This window comes from Trichosurus vulpecula, chromosome 1 (genome assembly GCF_011100635.1).
Source record: "Trichosurus vulpecula isolate mTriVul1 chromosome 1, mTriVul1.pri, whole genome shotgun sequence".
NCBI classification, from domain to species: Eukaryota; Metazoa; Chordata; class Mammalia; order Diprotodontia; family Phalangeridae; genus Trichosurus; species Trichosurus vulpecula.
Genome location: NC_050573.1, coordinates 66,603,436 through 66,623,998, shown reverse-complemented (window position 1 = coordinate 66,623,998; position 20,563 = coordinate 66,603,436). Strand labels below are relative to the sequence as shown.

The window sequence follows — 20,563 nt, the reverse complement described above, 5'->3', positions numbered from 1 at the left end:
GATGTGTAGAAGCCAAGCAAGGACAGGTAAATGAGGATAAATTAAAATTAAATAAATGTTTAAGTACTCGTCTGCTCTATGTGGTGCAATATGTCTGCATACGTGAGATACAAAGACAAAATCAAAAATAGTTCTTGCCCTCCGTGAGCTTACAGAAAAGTGAAAGATGATTTTGAGGCGTTCAACAAATATTTATTGAGCACTTGCGATCTGCTACTTTCAGTTCTTGGCACATAGTAAGTGATCAATAGAATAGAATGAATGAGATATTAATTCAAATCCAATAATTAAAATTAATAAAACAATGGAAGTATGTTGACTGACTGATAGAACATCAAGTGCTGGTGATAAAACAAAAAACAGTCTTTCCTCAAGGATCTAACATTCTAATGGAGACATGTAAAGAAACAAGTGCATCATCATAATAGCTAACATTTATATCGTGCCTGCACGGTGCCAGGGAGAGTGCTAAGTGCTTTATGATGATCTCTTTTGATCCTGACAACCATTCTAGGAGAAGAGTGCCGTTATTATCCCTATTTTACAATTATACGAGATTATTCAGAGAAGATGGAAGGTGATCTCAGAAGGGAAGGGACTAGTAGGTGGAGGCCCTGGGAAAAGGGGCAGAGGTGAAAGGAGAGTACCTTCTGGTGCCAAGGAATGGGGCAAGGAGGTGGCATGTGATGGGTGAGGAATTACAGGAAGGAGGCTTATTTGGTTGGACTTTAGAATTAAAGTAAAAAGATCTGGAGATAGAGAAGGGGCTGGATTGCAAAGGACTTTAGTCAAAAAGAACTTTATGTTTGATCCTGGGGGTAGTAGGGAGTTTATTGAGTAGGAGAAATGATATCGTTAGAGCAGTGCTTCAGTAAAATCATTTTAGCAGCTGAGGAGGATAGATTGAATGGGCAGACCCGTCTATTGTGCACAGACCATCAGCTTGTAAGAACAAAGATCAAAGTCAAAGAAGAAAAAAGTGACTTGTTACAGGACTGAGCACCAACGGCTCTCCCAAGTGTCCCCTGGTTCATTCAGCTCCCAAACTCAGCTGGCATTCTCATTTGAACTCTTGGGTAATCTTTGATCTTACCACCAGTCTGCTGCCCCAAATGAGGAAATTGGGATCCAAGTCAGATATGTCTACATGACAACCCTGAGTATAGCCAGGCGCCGAGTGGTCCTTGGTTCCCAATAGACAGTATGGCCCTGCTACAAGCAGGGACCACTTAATTAGGTGGTCCTACTTACCATATGGGGATGGAAGCCCATAAAGAAGAGGCTTCCTCAGGGTGTGTGGAAGGAGGATTTTGTTGGGGTGGGAGGGGAGTGGCCTGATGAGGATTCACCTTGTAAAGTGTGTCATGGTTCTGTAAGAACATCGTCTGCAGCATCGAGTCTCAGAATTAGCTGATTCTGACACTGAGTGCTAAACAACTTCCTTAGTGTTAAAAAGCTCAAGGAAGGAACAGGACCTGATTCGATGGGTCAGGCAAGATTGGATACTATGGGGAGTAGACAGAACCATCGAACCCCAGCTTTGCTGTTGTTTTCTTGGCCAGTGAGAATGGTCTCTGGATTGAGAAGGTTAGGGCAAAAATGGATAGCAGAGTTGAAAATCAGAATGAGTGAGGAAATGGTAAGAGGGCCATTAGGTGCCTTCACCGATTTTAAGTCATCAGGCTTAGATGAGTTCACCCCAGAGTATGGAAGCAACTGGTGGTGGTGATTACTAAGCAGCTGTGTCTAGTGATCTTTGAAAAATCACAGAGAACAGAAGGAAGGTGCTGCAGGCTCACAAATGGGCAAATATCCTAGTTTTCCAAAAAAAAAAAAAAAAAAAAAGGAAGAAGGTGGAGCCTACAAATTATAGGCCAGAGGGTTTAGTCTCAATTCTTGGCAACGTCTAGAACATATGAAAGGAATGGTTTGCAAGCATTTAGAAAGGAAGCAGGTCTTGATGGCTTTGTCAAGAAAAGCTCATGCTGCGATAGGCTTATTTCCTTTTCTGACAAGATTATCAACTTGGTATGTGAGGGGAATGCCAAGCATCCTTAGATTTTGTTTGTGTGTGTGTTTTCATGTTTAAAGTTTTATTGAAGTGTTTTGTTTTTACATTTCAAACATTTCCAGGTTGCTCCCACTCTGTAAAAGGTCACTTGTAACCAAGTAAGACAATTAAGCCAAACTAACAATGCAGCGACCTCATTTGAAAATGAATACAGCATTTCACATCTGTAACACCATCCTCCTATTTTAAGTGTTTTAAAAAAAATTAACAGACATCTCATTTCTCTCTTTCCCATCACTAACCCCATTAAAAAAGGGAGCGAGAAAAAAGAAAAACAAATTCCTCATAACAAATATACATGGTCAAGCAAAACAAATTTCTCTCATTGGCTGCATACAAAAATATACATGTCATATTCTATACCCTACATAAGCTGTCAGGAAGTAGATAATATGTTTCATTATCAGCCCGGTAGAATCGTATGTGGTCATTATATTGATGCTAGTTCTTACAACTTAAAAAAAAAAGAATGTTTTTAGTCAGCCAGAATCTGCCTTCTCCTCTTCCCCCTCCTGCAGGGCCCCCCCCCCCATTAAGAACACAAGAAAGCTCATTATAAACATGTGTAATCAATCAAGACAAATTTCTACATTGGTCATGTCCAAAAAAAAATTTGTTGCGTTCTCAATCTTTCACTTCTATCAGGAGGTGGGTAGAATATTTTTTTAGTCCTTTGGAATCATGGTTGATCTTTATGCAGATAAGAGTTGAACACACATCACATTTATGTACCATAACTTGTTCAACCATTCCTCACTTTGTGGACACCCCCTCAGATTCTTATTCTTTGCCACTCCCAAAAGCTATATTTTTGTACATCCTTAGAGTCTGTTTTGCTTAGGATCAATCCCTTCCTTAATGCATAATACCTCTAATCCCACCTCTCCCTGTTTTCTTCTTTTGCTCCTTTTTTTTTCCTGTTGGGTTAAATGTGTTTTTGTACCCAACTCTGTGTGTGTATATTCTTCCTTTTTTTTGACCAGTTTATATAAATGAGTTTCAAGTGCCTGCTGCCCCGATTCCCCTTTCTGTATAGATATCTAATTGTGCACCCTGATTATGTGGGGTGATTTTCCCTAACCTTACATCCCTCCCCCCATGTATTCATCTTTCCTTCTCTTTCCATTATTAAGATCATAACATAACATAACATAACATAACATAACATAACATAACATAACATAACATAACATAACTACTCCTAGGCCTTTTCTAATTGGACTCTCTCTATCATCCCTGATGGTGATAGGGTTCAGAAGATGTAAACAGTTTATCCTTGTTTAGTCTTTTATTATTGTTCATTCATGTTTACCTTTTTGTGTTTCTCTTCATTCTTGTGTTTGAAATTCAGAGTTATGGTGCAGCTCTGGTCTTTTCATCAGGAATGCTTGGAAGTGCTTTATTTAATTTAAAGGTCCATATTTTCCCCCTGAAGTTTTGCTGGACAAATTATTCTTGGCTATGAACCCCATATCCTTTGCCTTCTGGAATATAGTATTCTAAGTTGTTCCCTCCTTTTTAGTGGTGGGTGCTAAATCATGTGTATTTCTGACTGTGGCTCCTCTGTACTTGAATTCTTGATTTTTGGTTGTTTGCCATATTTTTTTTTAAATTTTATTTATTTATTTTTAGTTTACCACACACGGTTCTAAATAGTTTTGAGTTTCAGATTTTCTCCTCCTCCCTCCTCCCTCCCTCCCCAAGACAGCATGGAGTCTCATATAACTATCATGTATAACTTCGCATTGAATTAATTTATGCACTAGTCAAGTTGTGGAGAAGAATTATGACCAATGGAATGAATTATGAGAAAGAAGAAACAGAACCAAAAAAAAACCCCAAAAACAAAAACAAAAGAGAATTTGCCATATTTTTTTTATTTGACCTAGAAGCTCTGGATTTTACTGTGATGTTCCTGAGTGTTTTCATTTGTTAGTTTTTTTCCTAAATGACATGACCAGTGGATTCTTTTCATTTTGGCTTTGCCCTCTGGTTATAAGACATTAGTGCAGTTTTGTTCGAAGGCCCCTTACAATAGGATGTCTAGGCTTTTTTTTTTTTGTCTTGACATTCAGATAGTCCAGTAATTCTTAAATTTTTTCTCATTCTGCTTTCCAGGTCATTTGTTTTTGCTGTGAGATACCTTACATTTTCTTCTGTTTTTCAGCTTTTTGACTTTGTTTTAATATTTCTTGTTGTGTCTTGGAGCCATTAGTTTCTATTTGTTCCATTTTAATTTTCATTAAGTTTTTTTTCTTCAGTAACATTTTATATCTCATGCCAAGCTGTTATTTCTCTTTATTTTCATAACTCTCATTTCTTTTCCAAATTTACCTCAAGTGCTCTCATTTATAAAAATATTTTTAACTCTTTTAAAACTGTTGCTTCATTTATTCTAGCAGTTCTGGTTGGTGCCTGGGCTATTTTTTTTTTGAGGCTTTGCTTGTAGATGTTTTAGAGTTATTCTCTTCTGGGTTTGTGTCTTGAGCTTCTCTGTCACCACAATTTTTTTATGGTAGGATTTCTTTCTTTCCTTTTTTTTTTGGCCATTCTTCTAACCTACTTCCTGACTTCAGATGTGATATTAGGGCTGGACTTTGCAGCACCAGTGGAGGAAAACTCTCAGCTGGTCCTGTTGCTGCTTTCTTGGAGTATTGGGTGTTGTGTTATTTCAGATTTCAGTGATAGGCTGGAGAATTGTAAGCTTTCAGTGTTACCAGGTAGGTCTTTTTCAGGGTAAAATCTAATTGCTGCCCTCTGGTCTGAGCTTTGCAAATTCCTGGACCTGGGTTTTATTCTGAGCAAGAATAGACTGCTGATGGACTCAGTCCCTATCAGCTATCCAGAAAGCTCTCTTGGTTAAGAGTGGCTCCCCTTTGGTCTGGGATTCTTGCCTTGGTTTTTCCTCAGCAAGCTTAGCCAGACCACTGCTGCTACTGCTGGCTTCTGAACTTCCTGCTTTCTCCATACTACCTTCCCCTTCTCCTGCCACTCCCCTGCAGGGATCCCCTTCTGCATCCACTCTGGATCTGTGGTGGAGAACTGGACAGTGTGTGACAAAGCTGCCACTTAGCACTAGGTCCTTGTAGAAGTGACCCATGATGGTTCTGGTAGTGCCCTGGTATGGACTCTCTGTCCCTCTGGTACACAGTCAGTCTCTGGGTGCTGGCATACTCCTGGCTGGATCCTGTTCCCATTGTTCACAGACCTCCCTGTTTGTCTCTATGCTGTGGCAAATGCTGAGTCTAATGACTTGCTGTGATTTTTTTTCCTAATATTCCTATCAGGATTTGGCCTGGTGCATTTTCTAGGTCCAAACTAGATTTTTCTAGTGTGGAGGAATTTGTGGGGGTGGGGACCTCCTACACTGCTTATTGCTCTCTTGGTTCTGCCCCCTATCTCTGGATTTTGGCGAAGTATTTGATATTCTTGTGGATGAGATAGAGAAATATGGGTTAGATAATGGTAGATTTGGGATTGGTAGCATGACCAGATGCAGGGTAGTCATTAAGGGTTGCTGAACTTGGAAGTCCGAAGACTTTGGTTCTAGTTCCAGGTCTGGTACTAATTGGATGTTCGGCCTTGAGCATTCATTTCTCTCTGGCCCTTAGTTTCCTCATGAGAAAATGGATTCTGGCTCGATGACTGTGTTGGTAAGCAAAATGGGCTCTTAGCACTTAGTTCAACCAAGTGCCCTTGAAGAGTTTGGCTTTTGTTTCTTTTGAGTAATTCAGTGTATTTCATTGAGTCTTACTAGGTGCTAAGCCCCAGGCCCAAACCCCTATTAGGTGTAAAACCTATGTGGGTGTGGATTGGTAACTAAGGTGGGGCTAACTGAGGGGAGGTACTAACTCCAGAGCCAGTCATAGGAGCCTAAGTTCTGGTCGTTCAGATGATGTTTGATGACATCTGAAATGCTTTAAGAAGAGAAGACAGAGCCATTTGCGCAAGGGCTCTCACTCTTGGTGGCGCAAGATGATGCGGAGACTCCTGGGCAGCTGTAGCTAAGAGCCCTCCAGCTTGTAAACCCGGATGCTGAGACTTTGTTAAACTCTGGTAACTATGTATTGGGATTTTAATCAGACAAGGTCTGCCTGTTGATGTTTGCAATTTGTTTGTATTTTGTTCTGAAGGTCAGGGTGCTGGCTTTTTCCCTTGAACTAAGTGAATGCTGTCTGTATGCTGGATTAAAGTAAACTTGTCAACCTCTTAATGTTGCTTTCCTTACTAAAGCAGATCAAAAGAACTTGTGCTTTTGCAGTGTGCTGGTAGCATTTTTGTTGTTGGGCTTGTGTTGGTCTTTCACCCCCCACAACAGCTGCTAGCCAGATTGTTGAAACAATGACTTTGTTTTCTTTCAGCTCATAAAAGCTGGTTCTAGTTCTTGCTCAACTGCTATGACTTGTGAGACCTCGGGCAATCACTTCACATTTCTGGTCTTCAGTTGTCTTATCTGTAAAATGGATGGAGGGAGGAGGCAGGCCCAGATGATCTCTTAAAGGCCCTTCTGCCTCTAGGATCTTTGAACTCTGAGGCCTGATCTTGGTGCTGCTTTCTTTCAAACTGCCAGCAGTGGCTGGTCTTCCCTGAAGCCCCTGTAGTTCAGACCCTTCACCCTCTTCAGTAACTAACAACCTGACTCCCTGAGTTACCTCCAGAACAGCTTCCACTTATATGTCTGACCCCTGTCTCCTTCCAAATTCTGGGAGCATCTGACCCCCAAACTTAGCAACTTGTCTAGAGTTTCTTTCCTGAGGTGGTAGTTTATTCTAGGAGCACTTCTTACCTCAAAGGTGGGTAAAGCTACTTGTTATGACTAAGCCTTCACCTCATGTCCTCTCCTTGTCCTTGCCATGCCCTGTCTTCATTCTTTGTCCCATAACCAAATTTCTTTAGGACTGGAGTCCTGCCAGTCTTCCATCATTTTCCCAGGGAAAGGTGTGCTGGCTTGAACTAAAGCCCCTGGAGTTGTCCTCCTCTGGAACACTCTTAATAACAGTCCCCTGCTTGAAGGCCTTCCATCTTTCTTTATCCTGGTGCCAGATGCCCCTAACACTCTAGATTTCCTCTTAGTATTATTGCTGGGTACTTTTCTGGCATTTCTTGCACTTACCTCCAAGCGTCAGGCAATGGATCCCAAACTGGGTACTGACATATTCCATATTTACCCTATTCATATTTCCCTTTGTTATCTAGCTGGGAAGCATCAGTGGTTTTATGTCCCTTCTCTAGAAAATGGCTATCTTCTTCATTTACATGACCTTTGGCAATCCCATCCTATTTTTAAAAACTTGAAAGGCTGCCATGGAAAAAGGGTAATTAGGTTTGTTTGCTGGGCCCTAGTGGGCAGAACTTGGACCAATAGGGGAAGCTGAAGGGAGGTATATTGAATCTCAATATGGAAAAATCTTCCTAATTGTAATGTTCCAAAATGGAAAGAGCTCTCTGTTACTGAAGATGGTTGTCCAGAGAGTGGAGGAGCACTTGGTAGGTATATTGTGAAGAAAGGCCTCTTGCTTCAAGTTTAAAGGTTGGACTAGATGGAAAGTGACTTGGAATCAGAGGATCTGGGTTCAAATTCTGACTCAGCTTAATGCTTGTGACCTTGGGCAAGTCTTATGATCTTTTTGGGCCTCAATATCCTCATCTCTAAAACAAAGGAGTTGGACTAGATCGAGGTGGGGAACATGTGGCCCTCTAGGTCCTCAGGTGCGGCCCTTTGACTGAATCCAAACTTAATAAAAGGGTTTGTTCTGTAAAACTTGGATTCAGTCGAAGGGCCACACTTGAGGACCTAGGGCCACATGCCGCCTCGAGGCTGAAGGTTCCCCACCCCTTGACTACATGATCTCAGAAGACCTGTTCAGCGCTGAAGAAGCTATGGATAAGTTGGGAAACTTGGGTTTGATAGCTGCCTTTTGCTAATTTTCTAATTATCTTGCTGGCTATGTAATCTCTTTGATCTTCAGTATCTACTCTCATGAATGGGAGAGTATCCACCTCACAGGTTTTCTGCGAAGATCAAATGAAATAATGAATGTAAAGCTTTTTTTAAGCCCCAAAGTGCTATATCAAATGATTATCTGTAAAATGTGGGTCATAAATCAATCTATACCTCATGGAGTTATGGGTAAAGTGGCCTTTTAAATGTTCAAACACAGAAATTTGAGTCCCAGGACCTGTGGTAAGGATAAAGTTAATTCACATTTCCATGACCCTGTAAGGTTTGCCAAAGCACACTTCTCACAACAACCCTGTGAAATAAAAATGAGTAAGGATTATTACCCCTATTTTGTAGATAAGGAAACAGGCCCAGAATGGGAGCGACTTGCCTCCTGATCACAGAGCTAGTGTCAGCTCCAAGGCCAGATCCCCTCAGTCTCTGCACTCTGTAACCCAGCAGAGACAACAAAAGGGTGGCACTCACCAAGGATCACTTCTCTTAATTCCTTCACCCTTCCCCCCACTCCTTGAGTGCAGCTAGTGTTGGGAAGACAAGGGAAAATGTGATATTTGTCCTTGGTGATCTCTCATAGATAAGATTCATGCACAGAACAGCCACCTGCATTAAAAGCAACAACAAAAAACCCACTTCCAGGGCCCAGTTGTGTGGGGACAGACTGACTGTCAATGCTGCCAGCGTTTGGAAAGGGCTGGTGGGTGGGGAGAGGGACCCAGACCCCTGGTTGTGGGAATAAGGGTGAGGTGGGGATGTTTGTTCCAAAGACTCAAATTGTGTCCTGCTACCCTCACGATAGTGACTAAGCCCACTATTTCAGGAAGACCTCAGCGGCCGTGCTTCAATTCCCATTCCTAGGCCTCCATCTTGACTACCTTGACTGCTCCTCGCTGCCCATGGCATCACACTCCACTCGCCATCCTTGTAACTAACTGGGTCAAAGTGCCCCTCACTGGCACCATTCCCCTATGTGTGTGGTCTCCCGAATCAGAACGTAAGCCCCTCGAAGGCAGATACCGTCGCTGCTTTTGTATTTGTATCCTCAGCTTCGCACAGTGCTTGGCACCTAGTAAGCTCTGATTCATTTATTTTCATTCCTGAAGCCAGTGCTGAGTTCTGGATTCTGCCACAAAGTAGCTACAGAACCTTGGGCAAGTCTCCCTAACTTCTCCGAACCTCGGTTGTGTAAAATGAAGCAGTATTATCCACCTCGAGGAGTTTTCGGGAAATGCTTTGTATTCCCTAAAACCCTGTGGGGATAAGTTATTATTGCAGATTTCCGACTTGTCCCTGACCTGACCAGATACCCCTGATCGGCTCAGCCCCGTAGGCAGAAGGCGGTAAGTGAAGTGAGTGTATTGTGAAGAGCCCAGGCAGGAGGGCTAGGCTTTCTGCAATAGGATGGGGCGCGGGTGGGGGAAAGGGGCACCTCGGGGAGGTTCATAGGCAAAGATCCCCCTCTCCGGCAGGCTTCTGATTAGACTCTCCCCCCTCAGATGACTCCAGGGTCTCGGATGGGGTCGCGGAAGCCAAAGTGGCTGTGGGGCGCTGTGACAGCCCCCCTCCCCTGCCTAGAATGACAGAGATTGGGAGCCAGTATCTTTTAGTGGGTGGAGGGTTGGGGGTGGGGCGGCCGACATTGGGGGAGGAGCAGGCCTGCCTGGGATACCAGACTCTAGGGGCCCTTCTCTTCCCTTGGAGCTGAGCCTCCTCATCCGCGGCCCACGTCTGGAGCCCCAGGTTCGAGTCGGATAGAACCTGGCCCTGCAGCCCCAGGCTAGCTGGAGCATCTCCCATTCACAAGGCTGCCACCGCTGGCGCGGAGAAAGGGTTAAAGGGCTCCCGGCTTTGCTATTGGGAGCGGAGGTTCCGCTCCTTCCCCCCCAGCCAATCGCCAGGCTCTCCGAAGCGGCGGCTGCCTCCTGACTGGCTGGGCCACCTGCCCCATCCGGGCCCGAGTAACGCGTTGCGGGGGGCGCAGTTGCCCGCGCCCCGAGAAAGAGAGAGGGAGGGGCGGGAGGGAGGATAAAAGGAGGCGGCGGCTGCTGCGAGGCCGCGCACACTGCTCCGGTGGCCCAGGCAGAGCTCACCCTGTCCTCCCGACCCCCCAGCATGAGCGGCCCTGCAGCCTCCGAGGGGCGGCAGCCCGAGCTCCCCAGGTTCCTCAGGTGAGTGGTGCCCGCGGGAAGGGGTGGGGGCGGGGGGCAAGAGCAGGTTGTCAGTGCCCAGCCCCGGCTGGACGCGGCACCGGCAGGTCCTTGAACACTGCAGAAACTTCTCTGGCTCCCACCCTGCAAAGGTCGAGGGGTGCCCGGCCCGGGGGGGTGCAGCGATCAGAAAGAACCCTCCTGGGAAGAGGCATAGGCCCCATGGACCTCGACCATCCTTTGGGGTACGTGAGGACAATTGCTACTCCTAGTTCCTGGAGAGCTAAGGGGTGGTCTCCCTGGGGGCCCAGTGCCCTGTCGAGCTCCCGGGGGAGCGCCTTTGCACAAGGCTAGGTGGAGGTTAGGGGGAATTTGGAATTAGAGGAAGAGAATGAGCCTCATTCTCGTTCTCAGCCTCTGCCCCTAGCTGACAGCTTCGATCAAGGAGAATTAGTAGGGTATCCAGGACCATCCCCTGCTGGGGGCTCTGGGTTGGGGCTCCCTGCCACTGCTCTAGTCTGTCCACTGCGGGAGCATGGAACTCTCCCCCTTTCATCGCTGTCCCCGGGTGACTGTCCTAGTTTCCTCTTTCAGCTGCTCCTCTGCCCACTTACTGCCCCTACCCTTCCCCAGAGGGGATCCTGTTCTTTCCTGGAGATCGATCTCCCCCTCACCCTTTTACTCGGGGCTTTTTGGTCTGCTGTGACTTGGGGGTCCCTCCTCCTCCTCTCCCTCAGCTCCCTCCTTCCCAGAATTCTCACCCGTTTCCTGGGAAACTGCTATTGCTGCTGTCTCTCAGGTCCCAGCCCCCTGGTGTTTCTTAGTAGGGGAGTGAGGGATCCTATCCCTGACAACTCCCTGATCTCCCTGGGGCCTCTACTTCACCCCTGGGATCAGGATGGGTGGTATTAGTAGTCAGATTTGGGCCTTGCTGGGCCACAGTTTCCCCCAGGATACAGCATTAAAGCCCTTGGAATAGTAATCCTTGAGAACTCTCCCTCAGGGCCTCCTAGCCTCCTCACTCACTCCAGCCTTATTCCAGTACAGACTGAGATAAATTCCAAGAGGTCTTGCAGCTGGTGGAAGTTGTCTAGCCTATTGGATGGAAGGTGAATCTAGCAACCAGGTTTTAAGAGTAGGGAAGGAAAGGCAAGAGAAAGGAACCCTCCTCCAGATAGATACCCATCACCCCAGTCAACTGTGGTGAGGGAGGTGGAAGCTGACAAAGGCACAGAAGTTACTTCTTTGAGCTCTTTCCCTTGATGAACCAGAGACAGAATGTGGGATTGACTCTTTGTCAGCTTTCAGTTAGGCACCTTTTCTTCCTACAGTCTCTCCCGGTCTTCTCCCTATCCTTCCAGCACGAAGCCTCTCAGGCACATAGCACCAGGGAATCCGGACTCCTGGCTTTCCTGATTCTTTTCACCTTCTGTCTAGGTGATATCTGCTTTTTTCTTTGAGTCCCCTACCTGGGGAACACAGTGCCTGGAACATAGCACTTAATAAATGTTTGTTGATCGACCGATATGCAGGAGGATGTAAAGCAGACCTACAGTCAATTCAGCTTCATCTAGTCACTTTCTCTCTCTAGGCCTCATTTTACCCTGTAGAATGAGAGGGTTAGTCTATGATCTCCAAGTTCCCTTCCTGTTTTAACATTCCACGATCCTATAAGGGAAATAGATGCTGCTGTGAGAAGGAAGCAGGGACGAAGCCCAGGGTTGGGGGAAGGGAGTGGCTGAGGAATTTTCTTAGCCTAGGAGTTGCTGACCACATTCCTTCCTCCCCTCTTTTTCTAGTTACTGGGCACCGCTCAGGAGTGGGGAGCTGTCCAGGTGAGGAGGTCCTGATGACTATGACTCATGATCCTTGCTTCCTCCTCTTGGGAGCACTTTGGAAGGGTCTATAAAGGAAAGAGTCAGAAAATCTGAGATCAAGTCTCACCCCTCTTCATACTTATTTCATTGAGCCTCAGTAGCCTCATTTGTTAAATGAGCATGATTCTCTACACTTTCCTCATCATGTAACTGTTGCGAGGATCACACACAAAAAGAGAGAGGGTTGCTGGCATGTTGTCCTAAAACCTGCTTCCTTGTTCTTTATCTGCAGAAAAGCTTGGAAGCCTTTTGGAGGAAAGCAGTCCTTCCACACACTGGGCTGTTCAGCTTTCAGGAATAGTAATACATGATAATAATAATAATAATAATAATAATAATAATAATAATAAAATAACAATAACTTACATGGAGTTCTCAGATTTGCAAAAGCTCTTTACATATGTTATCTCATTTGATTCTTACAACCTTGTAAAGTAGGTGATACACTTATCCCCATTTTACAGATGGGGAAACTGAGACCGAGAAAGGTTAAGTAACTTGCCCAGGGTCACACAGCCAAGTGTCTGAGGAAGGATCTGAACTCAGGCCTTCCTGACTCCAAGTGCCACCTCCCTGCCTGGGGTGAGGAGGCGGAGACATAGGGCTTGGGTCTGAGATAAGAGCTGCTCTTTTAGAGATGAGCTTATAGGCCTGGCCTTAACACGCTAAGATAGGAGCTTGGAGAGATGTCCCCTAAAGTGGAGGTGGGTGATTCTGGCCTTCTGAACTCCTCTGGTAAGCTGACCCACCTCTCTCCCATGTGCTGAAGAGATCATAGGATCATAACTCTAGGGATGAAAAGACTTCTTCATCTCTCTCATTTTACAGATGAAGAAATTGATGTCCATAGAAGTTCAGTGACTTGCGTAAGGTCACACAGTAATAAGCATCAGAGGCAAGATTTGAGCTTGGGTCCTCTGATCAGTACTTCTGCTCTTGTGGAAGTGGTGGGGTAGAAGGGCTCAGGCAGGGGGTGGGGATCATATCCAATGGAAAGGGCTTCTTAATGGGATCTCCTCCTTCCCCAAGGGAGCACAGTCAGGAGTGGAATTCCCAGCCCCTCCCCACCCTCACTTCCAGCCTCCCTCTCTCCAGTGTAGGTTGAGTAACAGCCCCCACCTGTAGTTATTTCTAGGGCTGGATGACGTGTGCTGTGAGGCTTCATTGTCTCCTGCTCCCTAGGAGCTCCCGCCCCTGCCTCCTCCACAGTTCCCACGTGGGATCCCACCTTCCACTCTGCAGGTCCTGGAGCACGTGGCCCTTTGCCACCACTAAAACTTAATCCTTACTCTCTAACTGCAGGCTGGAGTCGGTGAGTTCTGGAGTCATAGAACATCAGCTGGGACAGATGAGGGAATAGACACCAGTGTCAGGATCTGTGCTGGAGCCACAGGCTGGGGATGAGAGATGGTTGACATTGGGGAAAGGGTTGGGGTGGAAGGGATGGAATAGGAAGCAGGGGGAAGTGATTCCTGCAAGGTCTCACAATGAGTCAGGAGGAACAGGAATCAAGGTATCCTGACTGCCCCCCCTCACACTTTGTTCCTTTCTTCCATACCGGGAATGCTCACTTCTGCTTCCTGGCTTCCCTCGATTCCTTCAAGCCTTAGCTAAAATCCCACCTTCTGCAAGAAGTGTTTCCTTGTCCCGGAATGCTCTCAGTACCACTGCCTTCCCTCTGAGATTATCTCCAGTTTAGCCCATATATATCCTGTACATTCATAGTTGTTTGTAAGTTGAGAATCAGAATGTGAGGTCTTTGAAGGCAGGGTCTGTTTTTTGCCTTTCTTTGGATCTCCAGCAGGTAACAGTGCTTGGCACGTAGTAGGTGCTTAATAAATGCTTGTTGACTGACTTCAGGCCAGTGCTTTTCGAGTAATGTCAGCTACATCTCTTCCCCCACTCCACTCCATGGTTCCCTGTGAGTGCTTTAATTACCACTTAAGCAGGGAAATGATTCCCAAATTGGCTGGGGGAAGAGCTGGCGAGATGGTACTGTCTCCTGTCGGCCTGCTCCTCCCTTCCTTTTGTTCCCCCAGAGAGAGTGGAACTTTTGGGAACAAAGTGAGGGGAGGGGAAGGGAGCAAGAGCAAACAATTGCTTTCAGCTCCCTCAATTTCCATCATCCTCTCCCCCACCCCCTTCCTAATTCCTTCAGCCTAAATTCAGAGGGAGGCTGGGATAGGTGGGTTGATTAAGTGGCAACATCTTGGAAAGGTGATGCTTCTTGCTGCACCTGCTGAAGTTGGCTTCCTTCTAAAGAAGCCCACCAGGAAGGGGGTTGGGATTTTGCCTGTGGCCAGTGGCTCTTCTCCTGCCCATCCACTGGGTTGATACTTCAAGCTCTCCTTTCCTTATTTTCATTGTGCTTTCCGAGGTCAGATGCCCTATAAGGGTCTCTTCCTTGGCAACCTCAACCATGCCCATGGCTTTAGCTACTCCTTACTGGGTAGATGATTCCCTGATTTTTTTAAGTTAACGTCTTGGATTTCTAATTTCCTGCTGAACTTGGGTCCTCTGATCAGTACTTCTTCTGCTCTTGTGGAAGTGGTGGGGCAGAAGGGCTCAGGCATGGGGTGGTGGACCAGACCCAGTGGAAAGGGCACTGCCCTTTGAAAGCACTGCCTCACATTTGGTTTGGTTTAAGAGCATAGATTTAGAGCTGAAATCAACCTGAGAGATCAAGTAGTCCAAACTCTTCATTTTATATGTAAGGACAATGAAGCCTAGAATGATTGACTGGCCCAATTAGTTTAGTTGGAGATTCAAACTCAGCTCTTCAGGCTCTATATCCAGCATTCGTGATTCCTCAACATGCCCTAAATTGAATTGAGCATCATTCCTCCCCCACTTCTGTCAAACCTGCCCCTCCTCCCCAATTCCCTGTTTCAGATGACATCACCTTCCTCCCAGTTACTCAGGCTCGGAACCTCAGAGTCATCCTAAAATGTTCCTTCATCTTCACCCCCTCACACCCAATCATCTGCTAAGTCTTAATTGATTCTACCCTTGGGGTGGGGAGGAATGTTTCTTGCATCTGTCCCCTCTGCTCAGCACAAGCCATCCTCATTCAGGCTTGGGATTAACGTAGTAGCCATCTAATTGATCACCCAGTTTCCAGTCACTTCACCTCCAATCTCTCTTCTAACAGGTCCATTTTGGAGCAGCTCTAAGTGTCAGGAAATTCTTCCTTATTTTTAGCCAATATTTGCCTCCTTAAAACTCCTTCTGGTCCACCCCTGCCCTTCCCCCCGCCCCCCATTGGCCCTAGTCCTTCTCTCTGGAGCCAAGCAGAATAAATTGAATACCTCTTCCCCTCTCTCTCCACCAACAGCCATGAGTCTGTTGGCAGGGGATGTTAGGAAGGACACTGAATTTACTAGCAATGTGAGGACAAGTCCTTTCTCCTGTTTAGGCCTCAGTATCCCTCCTTTGTAAAATGGGCAGAATCATTGTTGTTGTGTCTCCCCTTCAGGGCTGTTGGGAAGATTTAATGAAAACTAATGGATGGAGAAGTCACTGTGTAAATGTAAAGCATTGTAGACCTTGGAGCTATTAGTGGTCATTATTAATCTCTTCTGACCCTTGGCTGCCCAAAGCACTTAGTTCTCAAGTGGGGAGCCCCCACCATCCCAGACATTAATGCCTCTTAACCTCAGAAAGAGAAATTCAAGATACAGGTCTACCGAGGAAAGAGTTTTCCCTCATAGGGTCTATTTCAATTCCGTGGGTCTTTTTTGGATGAGAGTCAAGAAGAGAGAAAGGTTGGACCCAGATGTAAATCTACTAGAAACTTGTACTACCCCTTTAGGAGCCATTTCCCAGTGGGAATTCCAATCACTATAGAGAAAACGGACCTGTTCTCAGTGCCCATCTTCTTTACTTCCATTTCTCCTTCCCCCTTTCCCCTACCCTATGCTGGTCTGCTGCTTAGACCCCGAAAGCCCCTTCCAACCCACTTGGGGAGATGGAAAGACAGAGAGCATTATTACGTGGTCAGCAAAATTTATCTTTTGCTTCTATTGTGTCTTTTTTCAATGGTGCCAGGGCAGTGAACCAGACCCTGTGTGCTGCCAGTTCCTCCCATTTTCTCCATCATGACCTTGGGCACCTGGGTCCAAGTCTAACAGTGACTGGGGATTTAGAATGTCAGCTTCAGAGGCTCAGAGGGAAAAAACAGGCCAAAGTTACACTGGTTGCAGTGGGAAGAAGAGATGATAATCACAGAGTTTTAGAGGTAGGAGGGGATTATCCAAATCTTTAATTTTATAGATGAGACCCTTAGGTGACAAGTTGTTAGAGCTGTTATCAGAGCGCATAGAGCTGGGGTTCTTAGCCTTTTTTTGTGTCCTGGACCCCTTTGGCAGTGTGGTGAAGCCTTCAGATATCTTAAAATCATGGCTTTAAATGCATAGACTAAAATATATAGGATTACAAAGAAAACCAATCACATTGAAACACAGTTATCAATATATATATGTATATGTATATATAAATATTTATATATATACCCCCAAATTCATGGGCCCCAGGTTGAGAACCTTTGCCAGAGATAGTCTAGTTCACTTCCCTCATTTCATAGATGGGAAAACTGAGACTTTAATAAGGGAGGTGACTTGTCCATGATCACGCATTGAGTTGGGGCAGAGCTGGGAGCCTGGTTTATAATTACTGACAATTGGGATTTTCATTGTCCTGGGCGGGATGGGCACAAGATGAGCCCATAAGCTGGTCCTTGGGGCCCAGCCAATGCCACACAGCTGCTACCAATCCCCTTAATTAGCCAGGCTGGAAATGAACAATGTATAAATGACCCCTTTCAGACTCTGGAGAACAAGGGGTGCTGACTGATGAAAAAAATCTAACCTACTATTAGCATGGGGGAAGAGCGTGTTCTTCCTCCTCCCTCCAACTGTGACCACTCACCCTTCCCCCACCCCCACCCTTGGGAATAGGCCAAATCGCCCATCCAAGGCTGGAGGCCTTGGTCTTCACATTCCTTCACAGAAGCTCAGAGTTGGATGGGACCTCAGAGGCCATCTGGTCCAAGCTATACCTGAACAAGCAATCCTTTTCCATATTCCCAATAAGAAAATTTCCCACCTCTCCTTGAAGATCTCTAGGGAGGTGGAACCTACTGTCTCTGCAAGCAACTCATTTGACTTTGGGTTACTTTTCATTATTAGGATGTTTTCTCTTCAAGTAAGCCTACTCGTCTCTAACTTCTTCCCACTGGACATCTCCACTTGACTGTCCCAATAGCATCAAAAACTGAAATCATCACCTTCCTCTCAACCCACTCCTCTTCTAACTTGAATGGACAAAAAAGCACTTATTAACCCCCAGATATATGGTGGGCACTGTTCGGGTTCTGGGGATACAAAACATACAAGTGAGACATCCTTCACTGTCCTCAAGCAGCCTACATTCTAACAGGAGGAGACAACACATAAAGGGGAGTGGAGTCCAAGGAAGGGAATTTCGGTCTGAGAATTCACAGGGATGGCAAGAGCTAAAAGGCAGTAGATTGTCACAGCCTTTCTACTAGCAATGGTGGCATTGGTTTGATGACTGTCCTGAGAGGAAGAGGTGGAAAATGAGGGGAATGGTAGGTGACTGAGAGGGATGGGCAGATGGCAAGAGGTCAGGCAGTCTCAGGTTTCTAGTTGATTGGAGTGATTGCATGAGTTGTCCCCGTGGTCTAGGGACAGTTAGATGTGGTAAGTGACAGGAGTTTGTACTCACCTATCAGGACAGATAAACTTCAGTGCCAAGTTCTAAAGCTGAGTGGTTCATCCCCAGGGAAGGGCAACATGGTCTCTGGAATCTCATATTGGAAGGTGATGCTTTATGTCAGGGGCACCACAATGTGTCCATTTACTGGGAATCTTCCTCTGTACCCTCACTCTTGATGTCTAATCATTGGCCAGGTTTGGTTTATTCTAACTGCACAGTATTTCGCACATTCCTCCCTTCCTTTCTACTTCTTTCCAATGGCATATTTTGTTTTACATCATCAAGATTTCCTTTTGTATCCCCTCTCCTCCTCCATCTTGTCCCCTCCCTTTCCCAGAGAGCCACCCCTTATAACAAAGAATTTTTTTTAGAAGAGGAAGCACAGATAAAAAAATCAACTCATTGAGAAAACCTGATATTACATACAATGTTCTAGACTTGTAGCCCTCTCTCCTTCACTCTATCCCCAACCTCTGCAAAGGAGCAGGGAAGGTATCTTTTTTTTCTTTCTTTTAAAAAAATATTTTATTTTTTTCCCCCAGTTACATGTAAGCACAATTTTTAACATTCATTTAAAAATTTTTTGAGTTCCAAATTTTCTCTCTTCCTCCCTTGCCTTCCCCCTCCCTGAGATGGTAAGAGATTTGTTACAGCTTATACAAGTTCAATCTTGCAAAACATATTGAAGGTATCTTCATATCTCATCTTTAGGATCAAGTTAACTCTTTCTTTTCACAACATTCCATTTCGATTGATTCGTGGTGGTTATTCTTACTGTTTTCCTGGTTCTTCTTACTTCACTTTGCATTAATTCATATGCATTTTTCTCAAGCTTCTCTGTATTCATCATGTTTGTTGTTTCTTATAGCACATTTGCCATCACACTAATGTTCACCTACCATCATTTGTTTAGCTATTCTGCAACCAATGGGCATCCACTTTGTTTCCAGCTCTCTGCTACCTCAGAAAGTGCTGCTGTATATACTTTGGTGTATATGGAGCCATTCTTTTGGTTAATGATCTCCTTGGGGTAAGTGAATCTAAGGGCATGGGCATTTTAGTTGCTTTATTTGCATAATTCCAAATTGCTTTCCAGAATGGTTGTACCAATTCACAGCAGCACTAATAGTGCCTGAGTCTGCCTGTCTTTTCCCAAACCTTCCAATACTGGCTATACCCATTTTGGCTATCTTTGCCAATTTCCTAGGTGTGAAGTGAAAGCTCAGGGTTGTTTTTGCATTTCTCTTAGTAGTAACTTGAAGCATTCTTTCATATGTTTATTAATAGTTTGCAATTATTTTTTGAGAACTGTTCATGTCCCTTAACTGCTTCTTTATTGAGGAATAGAGTATATACAGTAACCTTCTAATAGGTCTCTCCACCCCAAGTTTCTTCCCACTCCAATGATCTTTCACTCAGCTGCCAGGGTGATATTCCTAAAGTACCCATTTGGCCCTGGAGTCAGGAGGACTTGAGTTTAAATTCAGGTTTAGCTTTGTGACCCTGGGCCAGTTACTTAACCAAGGTTGCCTCACCAGAAAAAAGTACAGTATTGACAATGGCACTCCTCTGCTCAAAAAGCTACAATGGCTTCCCATTACCTTCAAGATCAAACATAACGTCTTGTTGGGCATTTAAAGTCCTTCACCATCTGGCTTCAACCTTAGATTTGTTTCTTATCACACTCCTTCACATACACTATGGTCCAGCCCTACTGTTCCTACTTGTTCCATGTTCAATCCCCCGCCCCAATCCTCCCCACATCCCTATACCCATACCCACCCATCTACCTAGCTCCCCTCCATCCAAGCCACACACACCCCATAGGTCATTTCGTCTCTCATTCCGAAGCTTCAGAAATTCATTCTTGACTATTTCCTACCTCTCTTGGTCTGACTTCCTGAAATTTAATTCCACAGTATCCTATCTATCCTTTCCCTGAATTCTTTGAAAACCCTTCTCCCCAGTTTCAAGTGTGCATGTCATACTGTGCCTGGCTTTCCTGTCCTCTATCTCAAACTTTAGGAGGGAAGAGTTACTCCCTCCCAAGGTCCCCATTATCTTCACCCCAGCACCTATCTCTTCCTCAGGTCCAGAATAGAATTCTGCTCTTGTTGGTTCCCTGCCATTTATCTTTCCAGCTATCTATCTATCTATCCCTGATCTATCTAGTCAAATTGGCCCTCTGTTCCTCACACAGGACATTCTATCTCTGGCCTCCATGCATCTGTACTGGCCATTCTCCATACCTGGAATTTGCTCATTCCTCATAGAATTCCTCTCTTTTTTTAGAACTCAGCTCAAGTACCACCTTCCACATGGAGCCTTTCCGGACCCTCCCTAATTACCTCATTTCTATGGCAACTAGGTAGAGAGGTGGATAGAGTCCAGGATTTGGAGTCAGAAACACCTGAGTTCAAATCCCACCTCATGCTGTATGACCGTGGGTGAGTCACTTAACCTCTTTTAGCTTAGTCTTCTCATCTGTAAAATGAGAATTATAACAGCACCTACATGATATATATGTGAAGTTCTTGTAAAACTTAAAGCACTATAGAAATGGTAGCTATTCTTGTCTTTTTAAATTTTCTTCATATATATGTACATATTTGTCTCCCATGTTAGAATATAAATTCCTTCAGAATAGGGATTATTTCATTCTTTGTATTTGTATTCCCCACTGCCTCATAGTGATGCCTGGCAAATAGTTGGCTCTTAATTGGTGTTTATTTACACCTACTTGCTTGTTTCAGTGTAGTCTCTTTTGGGTTAC

General features: G+C 45.1%; 1 protein-coding gene across 1 annotated transcript in view; it reads left to right on the top strand.

Moving 5' to 3' along the window:
* The first annotated feature begins 10,126 nt into the window (after positions 1–10,126).
* The window catches only part of YJEFN3 (YjeF N-terminal domain containing 3), a 32,937-nt gene continuing 22,500 nt past the window's right edge, over positions 10,127–20,563 (top strand). Inside the window, exon 1 of the mRNA XM_036741817.1 lies at positions 10,127–10,198. Coding sequence (XP_036597712.1) covers positions 10,143–10,198 — 56 coding nt within the window. The 5' untranslated portion in view covers positions 10,127–10,142. The remainder of the gene's footprint in view (positions 10,199–20,563) is intronic.